This window comes from Camelus ferus, chromosome 2 (genome assembly GCF_009834535.1).
Source record: "Camelus ferus isolate YT-003-E chromosome 2, BCGSAC_Cfer_1.0, whole genome shotgun sequence".
Classification (NCBI taxonomy): domain Eukaryota; kingdom Metazoa; phylum Chordata; class Mammalia; order Artiodactyla; family Camelidae; genus Camelus; species Camelus ferus.
Genome location: NC_045697.1, coordinates 35,108,690 through 35,130,471, shown reverse-complemented (window position 1 = coordinate 35,130,471; position 21,782 = coordinate 35,108,690). Strand labels below are relative to the sequence as shown.

General features: G+C 35.0%; 1 protein-coding gene across 5 annotated transcripts in view; it reads left to right on the top strand.

The window, feature by feature from the left end:
- Positions 1-21,782, top strand: part of FRYL (FRY like transcription coactivator) — a 226,676-nt gene that overhangs the window by 88,059 nt on the left and 116,835 nt on the right. For all 5 annotated transcript variants that reach the window (XM_032497154.1, XM_006185951.3, XM_032497176.1 and 2 more), the window contains 4 exons: positions 9,389-9,588; positions 15,550-15,603; positions 18,639-18,778; positions 19,765-19,861. In XM_032497154.1, coding sequence (XP_032353045.1) covers positions 9,389-9,588; positions 15,550-15,603; positions 18,639-18,778; positions 19,765-19,861 — 491 coding nt within the window. The remainder of the gene's footprint in view (positions 1-9,388; positions 9,589-15,549; positions 15,604-18,638; positions 18,779-19,764; positions 19,862-21,782) is intronic.

Below are 21,782 nucleotides of genomic sequence, written 5' to 3'. Positions count from 1 at the left end.
TCTTGATTAGAATTATACTAATATATTAATTTTTTGAAAACTGACACTTGACAACAAGTGCCTCTTTTCTACAAATGTGTTCTTCTCTTTGTTCTGATCTTTTTTTATGTTCTTTAAAAAGTTCTTGTAGTTTCTTCTATATAAGTTCTATGCTTTTTAATTAAATTTATCTCAACCAATTTTATATTTGGGAATAGATTTTTATCCATTTTCATTTCTATGTGGTAAATCCTAGTTAGCATGGAAATTTCATGTCATCTTTTTCAATATTTGTAACAATGATCTCATTTTCTTGTATTATTGTATTTACTTATATTACCCCATAACCTTGACGGTGTGGAATGATAAGCAAGAATCAGCATCTTCATTTAGTTTCTGTTTTAATTGAAATAAGTTTGATGTTTTGAAACCTATAAAAATTTTTGCTGCTGGTGTTTGGTAAGTATTTTACTTGTTTCCTTTGTCTCTGGCTGCTGGATACCAGTAGATGTGCAGTTACATTTCTTTGTTGACTAATTGTGGGCCATACAATACTACTTTAAAATGTAGTCCCACGTGTGATGGAAGAGAAAGCAGTCTGAGTCGCTGTAAGCCTCTCTTAATTAGCGACCAGTTAAGAAATTAAGAGGAAACCCCTTTGTTCTTGGTCTTCTCATATTGTCTCAGCCTAAGAGGTGTGGGGGACTCAGCCCACCTATTTTTAGACTCTGCTCGCCTTCTTAGCAGCCAAAGAAAAATGACCACATAACCATATGCACCTGTTACCTCCGCCAGATGCTGGGTCTAGGTATGTTTGATGGATGAAACAACTGGGTATGTTTGCTGGAGGATTCTAGTGTTCATGTGTTCACTTTAGGGCTATCCTGTGCTGATACCCTGGCTCAAGTCTGGCCAGAGGAGAAGTTTGCCACAATAGATTTTTCATTGGCAGTGAATTTTTTATGGGCGGAAGAGTGGGGAATGAAAAAGAAAACAACTTTTTTATTGCTTCTGATACCATACGCATGGTTGAGATATAACTCAACTTGTTTATTTTCTGGAGAGGAAGCAAAAGTTTAGAGAGGTTATATAATTTAACTAAGATTATAATGATACCAAGTAGCCAAGTCAAGTCAAGGCCTCTTCTGACTCCTAGGTCCATGCATATTTTAAAAATACCACATTATTTTGAAATTTTTAGAATAGTTTCTCAGCTGAACTTCTGAAGGTTCAAAAGAGTACAGGAAAATAATAATCTCAGGGAGACTCTGGCTGAGTGAATGATGGATTATTTAAATGATGGGTCATTTTTCTTCAGCTTTATAATAAGTGGTATTTCTGTAGCAGATTTTAAGTAAAAGACATTGGAAATATGCCAAACAGGTCATAGGACTTCTATGTTTAGAAACTCTTTTCAATGGGAATAATTTAGACTAGGATAAATAAACATTTTAAGGGCAGCTGTACAAAGAACAAGCAACTCTTAAGTTTTCTGTCCATTGAAATTCATCCAGAAGCAAAAAGTTGGACTGAGTAGTGAGGAAGGTGATTTCATTCACACAGAATAGACACTTAAAGTATTTAGGAATAGAATTAATAAGAATTAGGTAAATTCTTCTAGAAAGAAATGATATGTTTTTCTTTGGGTACGTGAAAGAAGACAAACTGGTGAGGGAATGCCAGGTTCTAGATGAGAAGTCTTAATTAAGATGTCAGTTTTCTTCTAATTATTTTGTGAAGGTATGCATAAGCTTGGAAGTATAAGTGAATGACAATAGATGAGAAATTATTGAAGATAATGAGTAAACCAGGAGTATTTGTGCCAGCAGATAATAAAGCGTATTACCAAGCTACAATAATTTAAAGAATGGTGCTGATACAGAAACTGATTGTTAATGAGCAGGATAGAAAGCATATTTGAGTATGAATTTAGTTTGTGATAGTGAATAAAATCAGTGACAAAATTAAACTAAAGGTACCCAGAAGAATTGATTAAATAGTGGGGAAAAATAATGAAGTCTTTATTGTGTAACACCTGCAATAAATCCTAGTTGGACAGATTTAAGTGAAATAAATAAAACTAACTTAAAGAGTTATAAGAAAATATAAGTAAATATATACGTGATCAAAATGGGGAAGCCTTTTCTTTTTAGCCCACTTTATGTAAATGAATTTGAAGATGCAACCAAAATATTCTATTTGGGAAATAGTTATTCTCAGCAAAGAGTATGTTTAATAATATAGAGTTTTAAGAAGGAAAAAAACAAAAGGATATGTCTGGCATAAAAGAATAATATCTGGCAGTTCTGGAGGAAACAGTCACTGATCTGAAAGTTCTTAAACTGAGGACCAAAGTTCACATTCCATTCAAATGTGACAACTGACTTTAATTAGAAGTCAATTTCCTTATCATAAATGAACAATAACTTGAAGTAGTGTTTTGGATCTAGTTCCTGCCAGGAATTTTACCAGCTGGTTGTTAAATTATTGGTGACTTGAAATCAGCCATGATGGGAGATTTCCACAATGGAAATTAGCAAGTGGTGCAAACCAAGGACACTTTTTAATTTCTTTTTTTTTAAAGAGAGCCATTTACCAGCTTGTCAGTTGCAATAAGATTTGATTTGTTAGTATAAAAATATGCAAAATACCTTAATAAGTATTAAGTAATGCTTTGATTCCATCAGAAGTAAACAGTATCTGGTAAGAGATTCCTTCATTTTTGAAGGAATTTTGAGGTATACCTTGCCTTATACAGCAAATTGTGTTTGTGCACTGAGGCCATCAAATGATGCTTTCATATTGTACCTCTCAACACGTACAACACACACATTACTTACATTTTCTTTATTCCTCTTAAGAAATAGTTGCTTTCAGATGCACAGTTTTCCTTTTGGTAGTTGAAAGGTACACCCATCCAACTGGCCTCCCCAGAAGTTGAAGTTTTCTATTATTCCCGAATACTGATTTTGCTATCTTTATTTTTACTTTGAATTTGTGTACTGTATAACCTGATTTGTGTTTTTGACATTTTCTTTCTCTGAGGTTGAGCCAAGTACATTATTGTTTTAAGCTTTAGCTTGAGCTGTTGTTTACTGTGACTCTTCCTTTTGGTTCTGGCTGATAAGAATAGAATAGACTTTTCTTTCTTTTTAAAAAAATTAATAGACTTTTGTAAAGAGCAGTGTCAAGTTTACAGAAGTTTGAGAAGGAAGTGCAGAGACTTCCCATGTACTCCCTTCTCCTGTTCTCCCTGAACCCCCCACCTCCCACCCTGGCTCCTGCTCCCCTACTGTTGACATTTTACATTAGTGTCGAACATTGGTTACAATTGATGAATGTACATAAATACAACATAATCACCCCAATCCATAATTTACAACATGGTCACTTTTGATGTGCATTCTATGGGTTTTAGCAAATATAAAATAACATATATCCATCATTACAATATCATTCTGAGTACCATCATGCCCCTAAAAATCCTCTTTGCTCCACCTATTTCTCCTTCCTTTCCTTCAAACCCTGGCAATCACTGATCTTTCTTTTTTTTTTAAATGGAGGTACTGTGGACTGAACTCAGGACCTGGACGATGCTAAGCACGCACTCTACCACAGAGCTACACCTACACCCCTATACACTCATCTTTTTATTGTCTCCATAGTTTTGCCTTTTCTAGAATGTCAGACAGTTGGAATCATACAGTATATGACTTTTTCAGACTGGCTTCTTTCACTTAGTAATATGCAATTAGGTTTCCTTCAAGTCTTTTCATGGCTAGATAATTCATTTCATTTTAGCACTGAATAATATTTCAGTGTCTGGATGTACCACAGTTTGTTTATCCATTCACCTACTGAAGGACATGTTAGTTGCTTCCAAGTTTTGGCAATTATGAATAAAGCTGCTGTAAACATCTGTGTGCAGGTTTTTGTGTGGATGTTTTCATTTCCTTTGGATAAATACCAAAGAGCACAGTTGCTGTCTTGTGTGGTAAGAATATATTTAGTTTTGTAAGAAACCTTCAAACTGTCTTCCCTTTTACATACCCACCAGTGATGACTAAGAATTCCTGTTGTTCCACGTTCTCACCAGCACTTATTGTTGTCAGTGTTATGGGTTTTGGTTGTTCTAATAGCTGTAATGGTATTTTATTGTTGTCTTAATTTGCATTTTTCTGTAGACATATGATGTAGGAGCATCTTTTCATATGCGTATTTGTCACCAATATGCCTTCTTTGGTGAAGAATGTAGTCAAATATTTTGCCCATTTTAAAATTAGATTGTTTATTTGCTTATTGAGTTTTAAGAATTATTTATATATATTGGATAACAGTTCTTTATCATATATGTGTTTTGGAAAGATTTTCTCCCAGTCCATCTTTTCATGCTCTTAACTGTCTTTTGCAGAGCTGAAGTTATTAAATTTTTTTGTTTTTATTTTATTTATTTATTTTTTTATTGACGTATAGTCAGTTACAATGTGTAAATTTCTGGTGTACTGTGCAATGTCCTGGTCATGCATATACATACATATGTATTCATTTTCATATTCTTTTTCATTAAAGGTTATTATAAGGTACTGAATATAGTTCCCTGTGCTATGCAGAAGAAATTTGTTTTTTCAAATATGTTTTAATATATAGTGGCTAACATGTACAAATCTGAAGTTATTAATTTTAATAAAGCTCAGTTTATCAATTTTTCTTTCATGGATTTTGATTTTGGTGTTGGATCTATAAAGTCCTTGGCAAACCCAAGAACTCTTTGATTTTCTCCTTCTTATAGTGTGGAAATTTGTAGTTTTGCATTTTACATTTAGATCTATTGATTTATTTTGAGTTAGTTTTTATAAAAGATGTAAGCTCTGTGCCTAGATTCTTATTTATTTGTGAGTTAATTTATGATTTATTTTGAATTAGTTTTTGTAAAAGGTATAGGTTGTGTCTAGATTTTTTTTTTTTTTGCAATCATTTTTTTTCAGTCATTCCAGCACTGTTTGTTGAAAAGTCTCCTTTTTCTATGGATTGCCTTTGCTCCCCCGTCACAGATCATTTTCAGTTGACTGCATTTGTACGGGTCTATTCCTGGGTTCTCTGTTCTGTTCCACTGATCTATTTATGGATTCTTTAACCAGTACCACACTGTCTTGATTACTGTAGCTTTAAAGTAAGTCTTGAAGTTGGGTAGTGTAAGTCCTCCAACTTTGTTCTCCTCCTTCAATGTTGTGTTGGCTATTCCAGGTCATTTGCCTCTTCACATAAACTTCAGAAGCAGTTTGTTGATAGCCACAAGTAACTTGCTAGGATAGGCTTGCTTTTTAAACTAAGAATTTTGCTTTTGCTTTTAAAATTCAGAGATATTTTTGACTTTTTTTCTTATTCAAAGACCATTTACCTTATACCTTTTCTTTCCTAGGTCATCATCAACATGTTTATTATTAGCCAATATAAGTAATAGTTATTATAATAGTAAGCAATTGTGTGGTATTTTGTTACCTTTCTGTATTATATAAATCTCTACATAAATGTGTGTGTGTAATATGCATGTCCATATATAAAGTTGTGACTACAGTGTAGTAACTTTCATCCCTAAAGACCTGTCCTTGGGGGTGAGGGTGCTGCAGGCAGCTTTCACAGACTCCACTGGGGTCTTTTTAAACTACATCCACCCACCCTTATCCTTCCCATCCATCATCTGAAACACCTCGGTCATTGAGAGTCACTGTGTATTTTGAGGGATGTTATGTTTAGAGTGTGGTGTGTAAGAATATAGTAGAGGCAGAAAAAGCTGAGACATATTGCTATAAAGTAGTGAAACCAAACATACATCAGTTTAGGGGTTCTGTGTCTCTTCTCACTTGTCTGCTCCCTTTGATTGAATTTAAATTTATCCTGTAAGGGTGTAAGAGTCTTACAAGCATGAAAAAGATCATTGTTTTATGAAATATGCTAAGTATAGTACTATAGAGAGAGTCAGCCGTCTAAAAATAACTTATTTATTTTTCATTTGCATCTTATCGAAGAGAAAGAGTAGACATGCTCACTTTTAATTTTTTAATTTTATTTTAATTTTATATGTTGTTTGTTCAGGTCTTGATTTACTCTTTTTATTATCAGTTAGAGTTTAATAGATTTATATTCCAAGGATGTTTACTATGACACTGGTTTTTCTACAAGTTGTAATTCAGTGCCTGAATTGTGTTCTTAAGAATTACACTCAACAACTATGTCTTTATTCTGTCATGGGCTTACATAAAATTTTCAAAAGATTTTAATAGCGTGTAGAGAAATAGTAATACTTAACCTGATAAAATATTTAACTCAAGCAGTCAAGTGACATCAAGTTAATCTAGTTATGTGGAAACTAGCCTTCTCACCTTGCTTAGAGTAACCATTCCTTTTTCTTAACTATTAGCAGAATATGAGAAAAATTCACATATCTTTACCAAAGGCGAACATTATAGTGAAATATATAATTGGAGGAAACTGCTTTGATAAGTGAAAATGTTATCTAATTTTTATTTATTTTTAAAATGTTAGTAAGGTTAAATATTATTTTCATAGTTATTGGCTTCTTCTGTTTTATCTTTTGTAGCTTGTTTCTTCATGTCCTTTGTCCAGTTTTCAGTTTGGGGGTGTGGGTCTTTTTCTAATGGATTTTATTAGAGCTTTGTGGATGGAGGTAAAAGAGATTAACTCTGAAAAAGTAACTTTCATAAAAATTTGATGTTTTTAAACTTGAAGTATTTTTATTTTGGAAGACAATATAGATTATTTGGAAGATAAATCTTCATTTGGAAGATGAGTACAGATTTCCCTAAAACTTTGGGCTTTATTGGCAAATTTCTTAAAATACGCAATTTTGATACCTAGGAATATTTGTTTATGCTTAATTTATGTTTATGCTTTTTAGGAAGTAGAAGACAGTAAGGGTGAGTTATTTGAGAGATCGTTTGAACTAAAATTTCTTCCTTTCTTTAATTCTTTGAGGAGACTTTAAAGGCTAAAATGTCATTAAGTTTATACCTCATCAAAGTCTAGAATTCAAGTACCAAGGTCTAATATAGGCTTCTTGTTTAAAACATTTATTGTAAAGTTAAAGCCAAAGAAACTTTGTAACTCTCTTATGATCTTATGAAACTTAATTAAAGGAAAAGATATGTTTTGTATCTACCATGACAAATCAAAATCTTAAAAATGTTTCATCTTCATTTTTGTCTCTAAAATGTAAATTAAAATTCTAGAAACTATCTGAGTAGCTTTTTTTTTTTTTTTTTTTTTTTTTACTATTTTATGATTCCTTAGGGTTATCCAACATGATGTGGATATAAAATATAGAGTATTCTTAATGATCCAAAATAAATTTTTTAAATTTAAGATCTGCTTTTCCCACAATGACATTTGTTAACACATTCTCTCCTTTATAATACACAATGTTGGATCATGAAACAGAGTAAACAAACAAGTCATTGTTTAAAATAAATAGTGTGTACTGTGTTCAAAGGACTGTGAATTTTTGTTTTGAATTGTTCTTATATAATTTTCATTCTAGAATACAATACATACTGTATTTTAATTTTATGGGATACAAAGATTTATTTTAGATGCAATATTAACAGTTTATAATTTTCTTTATTATTGCTTTAAATATATAAGCATCACATGTGACTAATTTTTAATCTTAACCTTGGAGGAAAATATTCTGTGCAAAAATAAGTAAATAAACGAAGATAATGAGTAGGACATGAAAGGAAGCCATTCTTTGGTATTTGGAAGTTCTGTCTTTCAAAGATATTTATTTTTTTTAATTTGTAGATTATTTTTCTGAAGTGACTGCTATAACGTGACTTTGTATTACTTTCTAGAATTTTCTTTTGGAGTTACCACAGTCACCTTTAGATATCTTGACATATACTATGTTTGGTATGTAGGCTTTTTTATTACTGTGGTTGTTGATAGAACAATTCCTTATATGTGAGAATGTTTGAGAATGTGTTTATTTAGAATAAATTTCTTGTCCTATGGTTACATACACACATGCACATGGACAGAAATTTCAGTGTTTGAAAAATTGTGTTCTGCTTCTTGTTTCAAGGGAGGGCGTTGTTGATAGGACAGCGTATTGGAAGGACAGTGTCTGGAGTTGATGTTGAGGAAGAGAAGTACATTCTGGAGGGTTCTCTGTGAATATTCTAGGCCAAAGGGGATGTTAAAAGTTGAAGTTAAAGAATGGGAAGTTCTGTATTATACAACAGCCTGGAGGATCGGGTGACTGGACTAAACTATAGATAAAACCCAGGCAGTCAAGAGAACAGAGCAGGTGAAGATAAACAGCAAGCACTGATGTGAGTTCTTTTTGGGCCACACTTGGTGCGATGTACTGTTTGCCAGGCGCAAAGTCATCCCTGTCTCTCCTTAGAGTGATTCCAAGAAAAGCCATATGAGTCATCATAAATTCCTTCCCCTCACCTCAATGTCAGGTCCACTAACATCTGACAAATCTCGAGTCCTCCTCCTCTGCTGTGCAGATTCCATTCTCTTAGCCCAAGCTGGGACCATCTCCCCTGGGTTCCCTCATGCTTCCCCAATTCTGCATTTGCCCCCTTCCAGTCCATTCTCCAGAGCAGCCAAGAGGGTCTTTTAAAGAGAAGCCACATCCTGTCCCTCTCCAAGTTAATACTTATCATGAATTTTAATTACATTGAGAATAGAATCTGATTTCCTTACAAACTTCTGAAACTTTGATCCTCACTAAGAGTTCTGACCTCATGTCACATTGCTCTCACCCCCCTGCTCCCTCTCTTGAGCTCCGGCTGCATGGGTCCTCCTTTTGTTTCTCATTCACACTCAACTTTGCACTTTCTTTGCCGGTGCTTTGCCTTGTTTCCTCTTTCTTCATCATTTAAATCTGAGTTCAAATGCAGTTTCTTCAGAGGAAGCCTTTCCTGAGCCTCTCCAGAGTAGTGTATTTCAACCTCTTAACTCCATTTGTGTTTCATTTATTCACGTTTTATTTCCTTCCTTGCACAGAACTTTGTTTAGAATTCATCCATTCAGTATCTGTTTTTTGTACGCCTAGTATATGCCAGGCATTGTTCTAGGCACTTGGGATTCATCAGTGAACAAAATAGACAAGAGAGAACCTCTATTCTTAAAGAATTCACAATAGTAGGGTAAAGAGAAAAACAGCACGTAATAAACATAGTATGTAACTAAATAATAGTTATGTTGGGCAGTGTGTTAGAAGGCAGTAAGTGTAGTAGAAAAAAAAAACAGAGTATGGTAATACAGATTGGGAAATCTGGATGGGGTTTAGGGGCAAGATGCACATTAAATAGGGTGGTTATGGTTGGCTTTAACTGAGCTGATTTTTGAAGTAGACTTCTTTTATTTCTTTTACTTTTAGCTTCAGCACCAGTCAGCAAAGTGAGTAAGTACTGTGCTTCTTCCAACTTTCATTCCACTTTGGGGAAAAAGAATATCATCATGTCAAGCATTACGATTGACCCAGATGTCAAGCCTGGTGAATATGTCATCAAAAGCCTCTTTGCAGAATTTGCTGTTCAAGCTGAAAAGAAAATTGAAGTTGTAATGGCCGAACCCTTGGTGAGTAGAGCTGACCTATAAATCTGAAATATTTTCTTGACTTGTGTTAACCAATATAATACAAGTTTTCCAAAGGAAATAATATACTTGAAAAAAATATTAAAGGAAGCCAATCTAAAAAAGCTACATAATGTATAATTCCAACTATATGACATTCTGGAAAAGGCAAAACTATGGAGACAGTGAAAGATCAGTGGTTGCTAGGGGTTGGGTGGGAGTAGAGGTGGGGTGAATAGGCAGACACAGAAGATTTTTAAGGCAGTGGAAATATCCTGTATGATACTACAGTGATGGATACATGTCATTATACATCTGTCCAAATCCATGGAATATACAAGGCCAGTTGTGAATCACAGTGCAGTCTGTAGACCGGGAGATTAGGATGTGTCAGTGTAGGTTCAGCAGTTACAACAAATGCACCCCTCTGGTGCAGAATGTTAATAATGGGGGACACTGTGCATGTGTGGGCACAGGGGTATATGGCAAGTCTGCCTTCTGCTCATTTTTGCCATGAACCTAAAACTGTTCCAAAAAATAATCTTAAAAAAAGTAAGGGCTAGACCAGTAGTAAAGTTGTGATCTAAAAAAGCTGTAATGACTCTGGAATTTGATAAGTTACTGCAGGTCACCAAAGAACAAAAATGGATTTCACCAATGGGAATTGTTGAGACAGATAAAACATAATAGAAAATAAAGAAAAATCTAGAATATTCTGTGAGTAGATGGTATGACAGTGGCCAAATTTATAATAAACAAGTAAACAGCTTTGAACTTGTAGTACATGGGGATACTTAAGGAATGTGGGTGCTCTATGTGATTTGAGCTTATGGCAAGGAAGAAGGAAGAGGAATACTGAAAACAAATGTTTGGGTTAGATTGGGTTAGAACAAATGATTGGGTTAGAAGTGTGAAGGCTATTAGGATAGATTATACAGTGGTTGAACAGTAAGAGGGAGAACAGATTAAAGGCAGAGACTTTAGCTATTGTATATAATTCAGGCTGGAATGGAAAGAGTCTCAAACTAGGGCATTAATGGTGCAAGTGGCTGCAGAAAAAATGAGATAAATAACAGAAACAAAATAAGTAGAAGCTGACACAAAGTTAAATAGGAGCAGGTGTTTTGAGTGAAAGTGAAGGGTTAAAGATTTACCACTAGAAAAGATGGTAGTGTGTTCATTTAGGTAAAGAACACAGAGATACTACTGGGGTAGTAAAGGTGAGTAAGATAATTTTTCCTTTGTGTATGTTAAGCTGGAGCTACTACTGATCTAAACCCTGTGGAACTATTTGATTGGTAGCTGGGGATTCTTTTTGGGAACTCACAAGAGATGGTAAACAGAAATAGAGATTTTTACATCATGTACATGAGGGCGATAATTAAAGTCAAAAGAGCAGACAGTGATATCAAGGGAAAGAGAATAGTGTTATGATTGTCCTATAATAGAGAAAGGCAGAGTACAGTGAACTGAGGAAAGGAGATTAATCAGCCTGAGAACAGTTTTAGCAGGATGATATAACTTCAGGGAGTAACTCTTTGGATTTGAAGGGAATGGATATGTGATTTACCAAGATCACATTGTAGGTTAGAAGTGGGATGATAATAGTGAAGGTAGAAGTCGAGGATGTAACAGCTGAAGCTTATTTATTCCTTAACACAACTAGGCCATTTTGAGCCTCAAAGGGTTTGTTACTTATCTGAAGCCAAAAGCCAAGAAGTGACAGAAATGAAGCATTAGGCTCACTCAGCCTGCTGTCCTTCCTCAGAAAGAAGGGAGGAAAGGAACAGAGGAGAGAATAATGATGACCTAAGAAAGGAGGGAAGTCGAAGTATTATTATGTGTTCTTAATTTTCTTAGCAGCGTAGAATTTAACATTGCTAATGTGATGGTGTGTAAGTGGGTACATGCATGCCTGTGAGTTTCTTTCTGATCATTAAAGGAAACTACTCTGAGAAAAGCATCTATGAAATAATGTATCTGAGGTTTAATAAATAGTAACAGGTAAACAATCACTAGCCAAAATGTGTATTTCAAAACTGTGCATCTTAACGATATTCAATTTAAATTATTTCACGATTGCTTTCTGCATATCAAATTAATGGGGTTTTTAAAAAAAAAAAAACTTTTTTTTCCTTTATTACATTTTGCAGTGAGGAGGTAATTAGGTTTGTTTACTTTTTAATGGTGGCACTGGGGATTGAACCCAGGACCTTGTGCATGCTAAGCACACACTGTACCCCTGAGCTATACGCCTCCCCCTAATGTTTGTTTTTATACCAGTGTATGTATATTCTATAGCATGCATATAAGATAAAGGTCTGCTTTAGAATTCAGGATTACAAGAGCTTGTAGATATGAATTAATGACTATAAGGTTTAGTTGGAAATGTAGTTAATCTATAAAATGTTATTTTCTTCATCAGGGTCTGTGAATTACATAATAGATTGCTAGCATGCAGGTCTCATGGTCAAGTGGACAGTAGGTTACATAAAAACCTAGACGCACAAAAATGAATGGCTTTTGCTAAAAGAATTTAATCTACCACAAAAATGAGGGAACTGACCTTTTCATTCTCATATTAGAAGCCATAATTAAAGAAGATTAAGGAAGCCAAAAGATTTGAAGATCAGCTGAGCTTGACTTCAGCCTCAATTTCATTTTCATCTTAGAAGGAAGTTTCAAGAAGGAAGGGCAACCATTGATTAAAATTGCAGCTTGCAAACTATGCAATCCAATACCTTAGGTTTCTTTCTTCCTAAAAGGAGGCTGATCAGTCCTGGATAATGATACAGGCACATCCAAGCTTACCTGTTAATCTTATCTTTAGATTGCCAGTGACCAGAAGAGAAGATAGGAAAAAAGACTAACCAATCATCTACCGGCCTAGACTTTATGTATTTTGGTTAGGCCCAGCATTTTTACAACTCTGCAGTGTCCACTACTTTTTCATATTAAATATTACATATGTATGTAGTTTTAAAAGAATTTCCTCCAAATTGCATTTTCTATTAGCTTCTCCTTCTCCTCACATGTTTATTATAACTTGTTATATATTATTTATTATGATTGAGGCACTAGACAGCTGATTGGAAGCCCAGTGTACATGCTTTTTTGACAGTGGTCTTTAATATGTAATCATCTGAACCATCAATGTCAGATCTTTTGCTGGGGGCTGGTTAGTCTCCTGAGGGGGTTCCTTCAGCAGCCCACACGGAAAGGTCTGAGCTTGGCTGCTAGCATCCTGAGATCTAGAGGCAGGAGGTAACTGGGGTTTTTGGTATCTGGTATGTACATTTTCACCTAAGCTCCCTGTTGAAGACATGATACCTTCAGTATGATACCTCGTCTTCAACTGTAGTACCCCCCAGTCGGCATGTCTGGGTTTTGCCCATTCCCAGGAAGGGCAGTTCCTTTGTAAGTAGGGTGAAGGGAATGAGAAGGAAGGTCTACACCTTTCCTAAACAATCATTCAGCCCACCCTCTTACTTTTAACTTCACCTTCACCCACACTTTCGTAGCACTGAAGTTCTCTGATTCCTCAGCCCTTTGGGAGTGCCAGGGTACTGACTGGATTATCTTTCCTTCAGTCTGCGTAGCAAGCTTATTCACTTCCCTCTGATTGTGACTCAAATGTCATCTTCCCCATGGTCAATATAAAATCTTGAGGTTGCTCTGTTGCAACTTCCTATCCTAAAGTCAGTGTAAGGTGTAGTATGTATTTTCTTTGCTCTGCCATTAGACTTTTAGCTCTGTGAGGACAAGGATTGTTTAGGAGAGAATGCCATCTGCAGTTGCAAATTATTGAAATATTTCAGCATCATTGTTATGCCATCAGAATCTTCAATAAACTCCCTTGCTTTTGCTGGAAGCTCCATGCTGCTATTAGTGCCTCCATACATAGATACTACTTAAAGAATCAAATTAGAATATAAAGGATTATTAGCTTTAGAATCATTATTAATCTAATGACATTATAAAAAGTAGAAATAGTTTTAAAGGTTATATAATAAAAACAATGACCCTTGCTTCCATTCTGGATCAAATCACGGTCCATACTTTTTCATCTGCCATTTTTCATGTCTACTATTTATCAATCTCTGTAGCAGCTTCCACCTTTTTTGGGAGGGGAACACAAATGAGAGGTTTTATATGTATATTTTTTCTGTAACTATTTTTATTTTAACAATGTAAATCAGAGAATGTTCTATTATCAGCCCATATAAATTTGTTTCATCCTTTCAACCAGTTGAATATTATTTCAATAAAAGAAAGAACTATAAACTTTTTTTTTTTAACCTGTCTCTGTGGATAGACAATCTGGGACTTACACCAATTTGGGGCTGTTATGAAAAAAATGCTACAGTAAATATTCTTGTACCTACGTCTTTGCATTCATCTTTATATGAATATAGACAATAATCTGTATTCTTTTTTAGTTGTTGTGATTGTGGGTTACATTTACTATAAACATATTTTTAAGTGGTTTATCTTTTCAAAATCTCATATTGCAAGTACATCTGTTTGACAATGATTGGGTCATCCTCAACCGTAGGTTAATTTAAAGTCCTTGATGAGGTGCTTTTATTTAGTGCAGTACTCTTATTTCACGTCTTTGTATGTATGGTAATGTGAGTGTTCTTCTGCATTCAAAAATCATTTCTGAGTTTTTATTATGGAAAAAATAGCTCACCCCCACTGTTTGGTTTAGGGAAAGCTCCTTGAAGATGTCAAATCTTCAGAAATCTTTGAGGAAGCATGAGTTTGTTGAGAAATGACAAGTGTTAAATATAGGAAAACAGCATAAGTGTTTCTGAGAAGGTTACTGCTCTCTTCTGTTCTTCTTGGCCATTACTTTACTATATAAACACGGTATATGAATAATAAACTACTTAGAACAACCTTCCTCAAAGCATGACTGAAGACCTGTAAATTTAATATTATAGTGGAAAGGGGGCATCAAGAGGAGGGGATCAAGTAAGTCAGATAAGTTGGGAAGAAACTGCTTATCATCTCCCCTAGCACTACCCCCCGCCCAGGTTTTAAATACACAATTCACATTAGGATAGCTCAGTATTTTTCAAACTTTTAGGTACTCTTAGAAACAATGTTCTGTTGGACTTACGATGAGATGTCCCATTCTACTTAAATTTTGGAGCTAGTTACTTGGGTGTACATGTTATTGGACAGGATCATTATTGTGTTGGGTGTCGATAGGGTATAATAGTTGCTTTTAGAGGTAGAAGACCTGTCTATGAGATCATTGCCAAAGTGTGCTTAGCCTAGCAGGGCTCAAGTGCCAAGGACGTGCCAAAAACCTGTCCTTATCAAGAATGTCAAGTGCCATGAAGTTCAGGCATTTTACTGACCCCAGTTAAATTAGTTTAAAACACAATTCTCTGATAGTTGGATAAAGAATTTTACAGTTCAGAGGCAAGTACATTTGTGAGCATATTTTCATGGAGATTAGTCATAAATGAGAGAAGGAAATTGGGACTCTATTGGATAGACAAACTTTAAAATATGTGTATTTCTGAATTCTAGTTTTTCTCATAGAATGGCATTTGTTTTTTCTGTGATACGTATTTCAGATAAAAATTCAATATAAAAGCATAATGTGGAAAGTTTAGAAAATAATCTTAAAAAATCTCAACAAAAGAATCAGTCACCATATATTTGAACATAATCTGAAACATCTCTTATATTCATTCATAAGAGATGATTATATGTGGGGTAGCCAGCAAGGCAAGTGTGTAGACTCACAAAAGGGGTCACACTATGTATGCTATTCTAAGTTAAACTAATTACATTAAATGTTTTTGAATTAGCAGATTGGAACCTTTTAAAAAAAGATTCTAATTACAAATGAAAACAAAAATGAACCCAGCTCACAAATCTCAATTGTTTATCGTATGTAAGATTTCTAATATTTTGTATATATTCTTTTTTTTTTTTTAATTGTAGGAGAAGCCATTGTCTAGATCTCTTCAGAGGGGTGAAGATCTTCAGTTTGACCAGGTATGCCAATGTGGGGAAATACTTTTTCCTGAAAGGAAAATATTTATCCTAACAGTCTGGTTCGAATATATCCAGTATTAAGAAACCCCTTTATTTTGTTTAGTGGTCCTGTATGTCTTTATACACTAGATTCAGTCTGGAAATGGTTGTTTTTTAACAAGACAAGTAGAATGAGCTAACTTTGAACTTTATAGTTCATAGAATGAACTGTGAACTTTATTGATTTCTGTACATTAATAAGCATTTTAAAACTTTTTGCTTTTCATTGGCACTCGTTTTATACTGTGCCCTTTGAAAATTTCTCAGAGTGTTTCTAATTATGTCCCTCAGTCTTTCCTTGTTTACAGTTTTTACATGACAGTATTTCACCTTTTAACATTTATTTTTTTCCTGCTGGGGCTGTCAAAACCTTTATATTAAAAGCTCCCAGCCCAGCTCTCCCCTCTACACCCCATCCTAAAAGCAGAGCCAGAGACAAGAACTGGGTCCTGGAACGAGATCCCAGGGAGCAGACTTGAGAGTGAAGCTGGGAGGAGGAAAGACTGATAGAAATGTGCATCGTAGAGAGCACTGCTCTGGGCACTGGCGGGTTCATTCCATTCTGAGAATTATACAGAGTGTCACCTGTCATGGTATGCCTGAAGAATGGGGGTGAGGGGCTGGAATATTTATCTGCAGCCCCTATCCCCAGTAGTTGAGGGTTGCCCTAAGAGGCATTAACTACATCCCATGCTCACACCTGTCCTTCCAGCTGTGCTTGTGCAAAGGCGAAGCAGACTGTCTATGTTAGAAAGCTAGAGAAACTCGAAAAGAAGATACACAATGGCCAAAAAAAAAAGAACCCACCAAAACGAAACCAGACCAAACCAAACCAAACCAAACCCCAAACCCTTTATATAGAATACTAGTATCTAAAATTTAGCAGTGGTCCTCTAATATTAATTCCTCTTGCTGAGATTGAATGTTTGAACAAGTGTTATTTTTATCATAGTTATGTTTGCTCAAGAATTATTTTATTCCATGTTGATTGTTTGCAAAACCCCATAACCCAGATTAGCTTTGTATAGCCCTCAGTATTCCTGAGCTACTTTTCTCATAATTAATCTTTCTAGGAAATGGAAGTTAATATTCATATTAGTCTACTTGATTATAGAGAGATGACCAGTCAGAATTACTTGTTGGAGGCTTACCAAAAAAGACTGTGTTTCTGGATCCCAGTCCAGTTCTGCTGACTCAATCACCAAGGGTGGTGCTCTGGCACCTGTATTGAACAGCAGCGCCCTAGGTGATTCCGATTCATGCACTTAGTACATAGCCACTGGTCTAGGAAGAAACCATAATTGAGAAGGCTAGCCTTCTGTTATGGTGATAAGATCACCTTATGTAACCCTTTTCAAATCTTTCAAAGTACTAGTGATTACTAGCTATTAATTAATTATTAATGTATTAATATATTACTGTAATGATATCTAGATTATTCGCATCTTGCATCCACTTTACTAATGAATGAAAAATCAGAATTTGAAATCTTATTAAACAACATTTTAAGGAAAATTTCCATTTCTTTTCTTACATAAATGATTAATTAAACTATAAATGATCATGCTTCATAACTTGATTTCTTTTTCACAATAAAAAGCTATGTTGGGGTAAACTGCTTTAATATATATTTATAGTAGCAGATGGCATTTTGTTGTTTCTTCTCTAGATATTTAAAGGGATTTCCTTTGAGTGATGCTGTTCACTGTTAATATAAATTTTCAAAAATAGTTGAATAAAATTAGAACCTTATTTTTACTTTAATTCTCTATATCAGAAACTATTTGCCTGTTACATTATGATAATTTATAAATAAATGTATTATTAAAGGAAGACAGATTTAATGAAGAAAGGAAGAATAGCATATACAATCAAATAAACTGTTTCATTGTTTTCTATTTTCCTGGATAAAATACATTTGGAAGTTATAAAGAATATAAAATATTAGGAAAGTTAAATGTTTAATTCCTAGAGGTATCAATTTATCTTCATGAACTGATACTTCCTATAGCATGGAACTGAACAAGACCTTAAATATTCCTGCAACCCATAGTTTTTTAGTTAAGAAAAACAAAATGAAGCATGTTTTACTATATGCTAATTTAAAAATACTAATTTTACGAGCAGTGGGTTGGATCAGGTACAGAATTTTTTATGAAGAGGGAGTTCTTTTTCTCTGGATCCTTGAGATGAAGAGAGACCTTCGGGACTGCTAATGGTAGCCAGTGGACCTCTTACCGCCGCTACCGCCATGTTGGATTCATTCGTGAAATGAATCTGGTAATTCACCTACAATTCAGGCAACTTGAGGGACGGTTCAAATTGAGTAGCATTTGTTCATCCCACTCCATTTACCTTTGTGCTGTCCATTTATATATCCTAAGCTTTAAAAGCATCTATTACAGCACATTTCTATTAAGTTTATTTGTGATTCTCACAGATTGCTTATGTTATTATAATTCTCTGTTCTGTGTCAATAGCAGTAAAGAGTAAACTGGAGCTTTCCCCACAGTTCTAACACAGTGTAGTCTTCTTTGGTTCTGTATCTCTTCATCTCTTCAGTGGCAACATTTTAGAACATTTCATCCATATCAGCAGAGAGGAACTAGCCAGGGGTAGGAAGTAGGTGTGGTTGTTTGATGGTATGCTTAGCAGCTCACCCAGAGGTATGGTGTATAATCAGGGATGTTACTGGTGGTCGTGTTTTTATACATGTGAGTAGCAAATGGAGTCAGGAAAAAGGTGGAGAGCCACTGAGCTAACCTGAATGGTTCTGGTTAAAGTTTAGTAGTTAGTGAAACTTAGCTCACTTTACTTTATAACTTGGCTAAACCCTTAGTCCTTACTTTTATTTTAAAACCCTTGTTTTTGAGTTACTGTGTTTATTCTGTCTTTAATCTAGAAATGTTACTCATTTCTAAGTGATTGCTAGTGGAACTAGAAATGTGGTACTTAGATGTTGTATGTTACCTTCTGGTAATATCTTGTGTTTTCAGTTGATAAGCTCTATGAGCTCAGTAGCAGAGCACTGTCTCCCTTCCTTACTTCGCACCTTGTTTGACTGGTACAGACGCCAGAATGGAACTGAAGATGAATCTTACGAATATAGGCCTCGATCTAGCACAAAATCTAAGGGGTAAGTGGAACGTTTTCTACTGTTCTACCTGGGATCGAAACACTCCCAATGAAGGGGGTACTAGTGTTACCAACTGAAGATATTGTTATTGTTTGGTTTCTAAGCAAAAACATCAATTACTTTTGTTATGAAGTGGTAACAAGGGGAAAAGATAGTCCACGCTTAAACTGTAAATCAAAGGAAGGTATCAGTTAAGGTAGGTGCAGCCCTGCAGGAGTCATCACTGGAACCAGTCATGCAAAACTGAATTCAGGAGTGCCTTTCAGTAGTTCAGTGAGGAGCTTTAACAGTCATACAAGAAGTTAAGAAAATATTCAAAGAAAGACTTATTCAGGTGGTTTGTGATGGAAAGCAATTGTTGTGATGCAGGAAAACTGCCAAAATTCTATATTCTTTTTTTTTTTTTCTTTTAATGGAGATACTAGTGATTGAACCCAAGACCTCGTGCATGCTAAGCATGCGCTTTACCACTGAGCTATATCCATCCGCAACTATGGCCAAAACCCTGTATTCTTATACCGTGAGACTCTTCTTGGTGTTCAAATCCTAGAACTTGTCTTCTTCTCTTTCCAGTTTCCCAGGGAGATCGTGGTTTTAAATAAAACATCTATTTGTGTTCAGGTGATGGTCTTTAGTTTAGAATTGGACTTCAGTAGACGCCATCTGTGATTTTTCAACTTAGATTTATGAGAAAGTTATCTGGCACTGTATTTTCATATTTTTCTTCCTCTTACTAATTCTTTAGGTTAGGTTTAATTTCTGACAGATGTAACAGTGAGAGGTATGTACAAGCTCCTAATGTACAAAAAGAGAAAGATTGTGAATATATATAATACATACATGGGGTTATTACAAAAACTTGTGCTAACAATTGCTGTGGGACACCATTCGTACTAGGCACTCAGTAAATAACATGAACTACTAACCAAGAGCTGTTTTCAGATTGACAGTCTTAATGCAATCCTAATTTGGGGTTCTTGTTTCAGGGATGAACAGCAACGTGAAAGAGATTATCTTCTTGAAAGGAGAGACTTAGCAGTAGATTTCATTTTTTGTTTAGTTTTAGTTGAAGTTCTAAAGCAGGTAAGCTCTTTTATTTCTGCAAAGTCTGTATTATTTTTTGCTTATTTTGCCTTCATGTTTCAGTTACTTTATTTAGGACGTTATATCTAAAATTACGGCCCACAGAAACAAAATTCTCGTCATTTAATTTTACTTCTTTCTGTTGCCTCAGGCTCTCGTGTCCTGTACCTCTCACTCCCCATTCTTTTTACCTTCGTTTGCCATCCAAGACATGAAATCATGTTAGCAAAATGGAGCTGAACAGAAACTGTGTTAAATATAGGCTTTTAGCTGGAAATATAGTCTGCCTGTCATTCACCTACTTCAATCTTGTTTTACCTCCACTTTCAAAGAAATTCTCTTCCAAAGCCCTCAAGCCTGCATTTCAACGTGTAATAATTGTGCAGTGATAGTTGAGGAATGGAGGTGATTTGACTTGGATAAGACTGAATTGTCAAGTGCAAGTGATTTGCAGACTAGCGAGGACATCTCAGGATAATAAATTATTTATGTTTATTCATTCAGTGAGTATTTGAATACCTGTTGTTCATTGGCATTGTTCTAGGCACTGCACTCATGAGCTCAGCATCTGAATGACATAGATAGTAAAGACATAAATATGTAGCATAGTGTAAGAATCATCACATGTATTTTTTACTATTCAAGATGAGTACAAGTGTATGTATAGACACCTGTACTGATTTGAAAGGGTTTTTTTGTGTGTGTGTGTGACTTTTAGTCTTTAAAAAGTTATATAACATTTAAAGATGATCCATATATTTCCAGCCATACACACCGTAATGTTTTGGGAAAAAGTCAGGCCACCTAAAAGAAAAAAAAAATTATATTTTGCATATGACATGTTTGGACAGGGAGTTTTGCTTTTGTTGTATAAAATGGAATAGAATATATGATATGACAGGAAACAGCAAGTGTAAGAAATAAAAGTTAATTGATAGTCTTTTTTGACATAGGCAATATAAAAATATTTCAATTATATAATCTTTATTCTTTGCTTTTGTTTTTACAATGTACATGAGAAGACACGTCTGAATATCTGAGGTCTTCAAATAAAAATAGTTTTATTTTGATTTTTTGTTTTTCTTTTGTTTTAAAAAATAATTTTGAATGTGAAATAGATAAATGCGTTAATCAAAGGTAAAGTCACTTTAATTTGTACCTCTCATAATGGTTTGTTTAGTAGATGTGGAAAACAGATTTCCTCTGAAATTTGTGTTTTCTAAAAGCCAGATGTGCTTTCTGTGATCTCTCAGTTCAGCTGGGATCCTGAGACCCTCAGGCTGAAGTAAGTAGGGATGGAGAAGGAGCTGAGGACCAGAAACGCCATACCATGAATGAGCTTGGACTTGGGCTCATTGTGGTTGGTCCCTAGCATCTCTTCTGAGCAAAATGTAGGTCTTGTGAGTGGTTTGGTGATCAGCGTTTGCGCTTCTTTACTCAGTTAATTCGTAGGTGGATTTCTTCTTCCAGCAAAAAGAAGTATAGACTCCCTGCACTGACATTCAGGGCCCTTCCCAATCTGGCTCTGTTGTGCCCTTTTGCCTTTGTTTCCCATGACATTCTTCCACTCAACAATCAGTCTCTCTTCTCATCTAAAAGTCCCCCGTAATTGCACTGGCTTCAGAACTTAAGGCACAGACAACCCCTTGGAGGTTTTTCTTTCTCCTCTTCCCCTTCCTCCTCTCCTCTCCTTTCCCCCTCCCCATTGTCATTGTCTTCATTCTCCTTCTCCTTGTCTTCCTTTAAAAAAAATAATAGTCCAGCTATCTCTTCTAGTAGAAAAAAAAATATCGGGATCTGTAAACCTAAGAACATCCTTTCAGCAGGCTCATTTTTCGAATCCCCTGCACAAAATCCTTTCAGATCCATGGTTCACATGGACTCAAAGCGTTAAAAAAAAAGGCCATACAGTGGTTCGGAT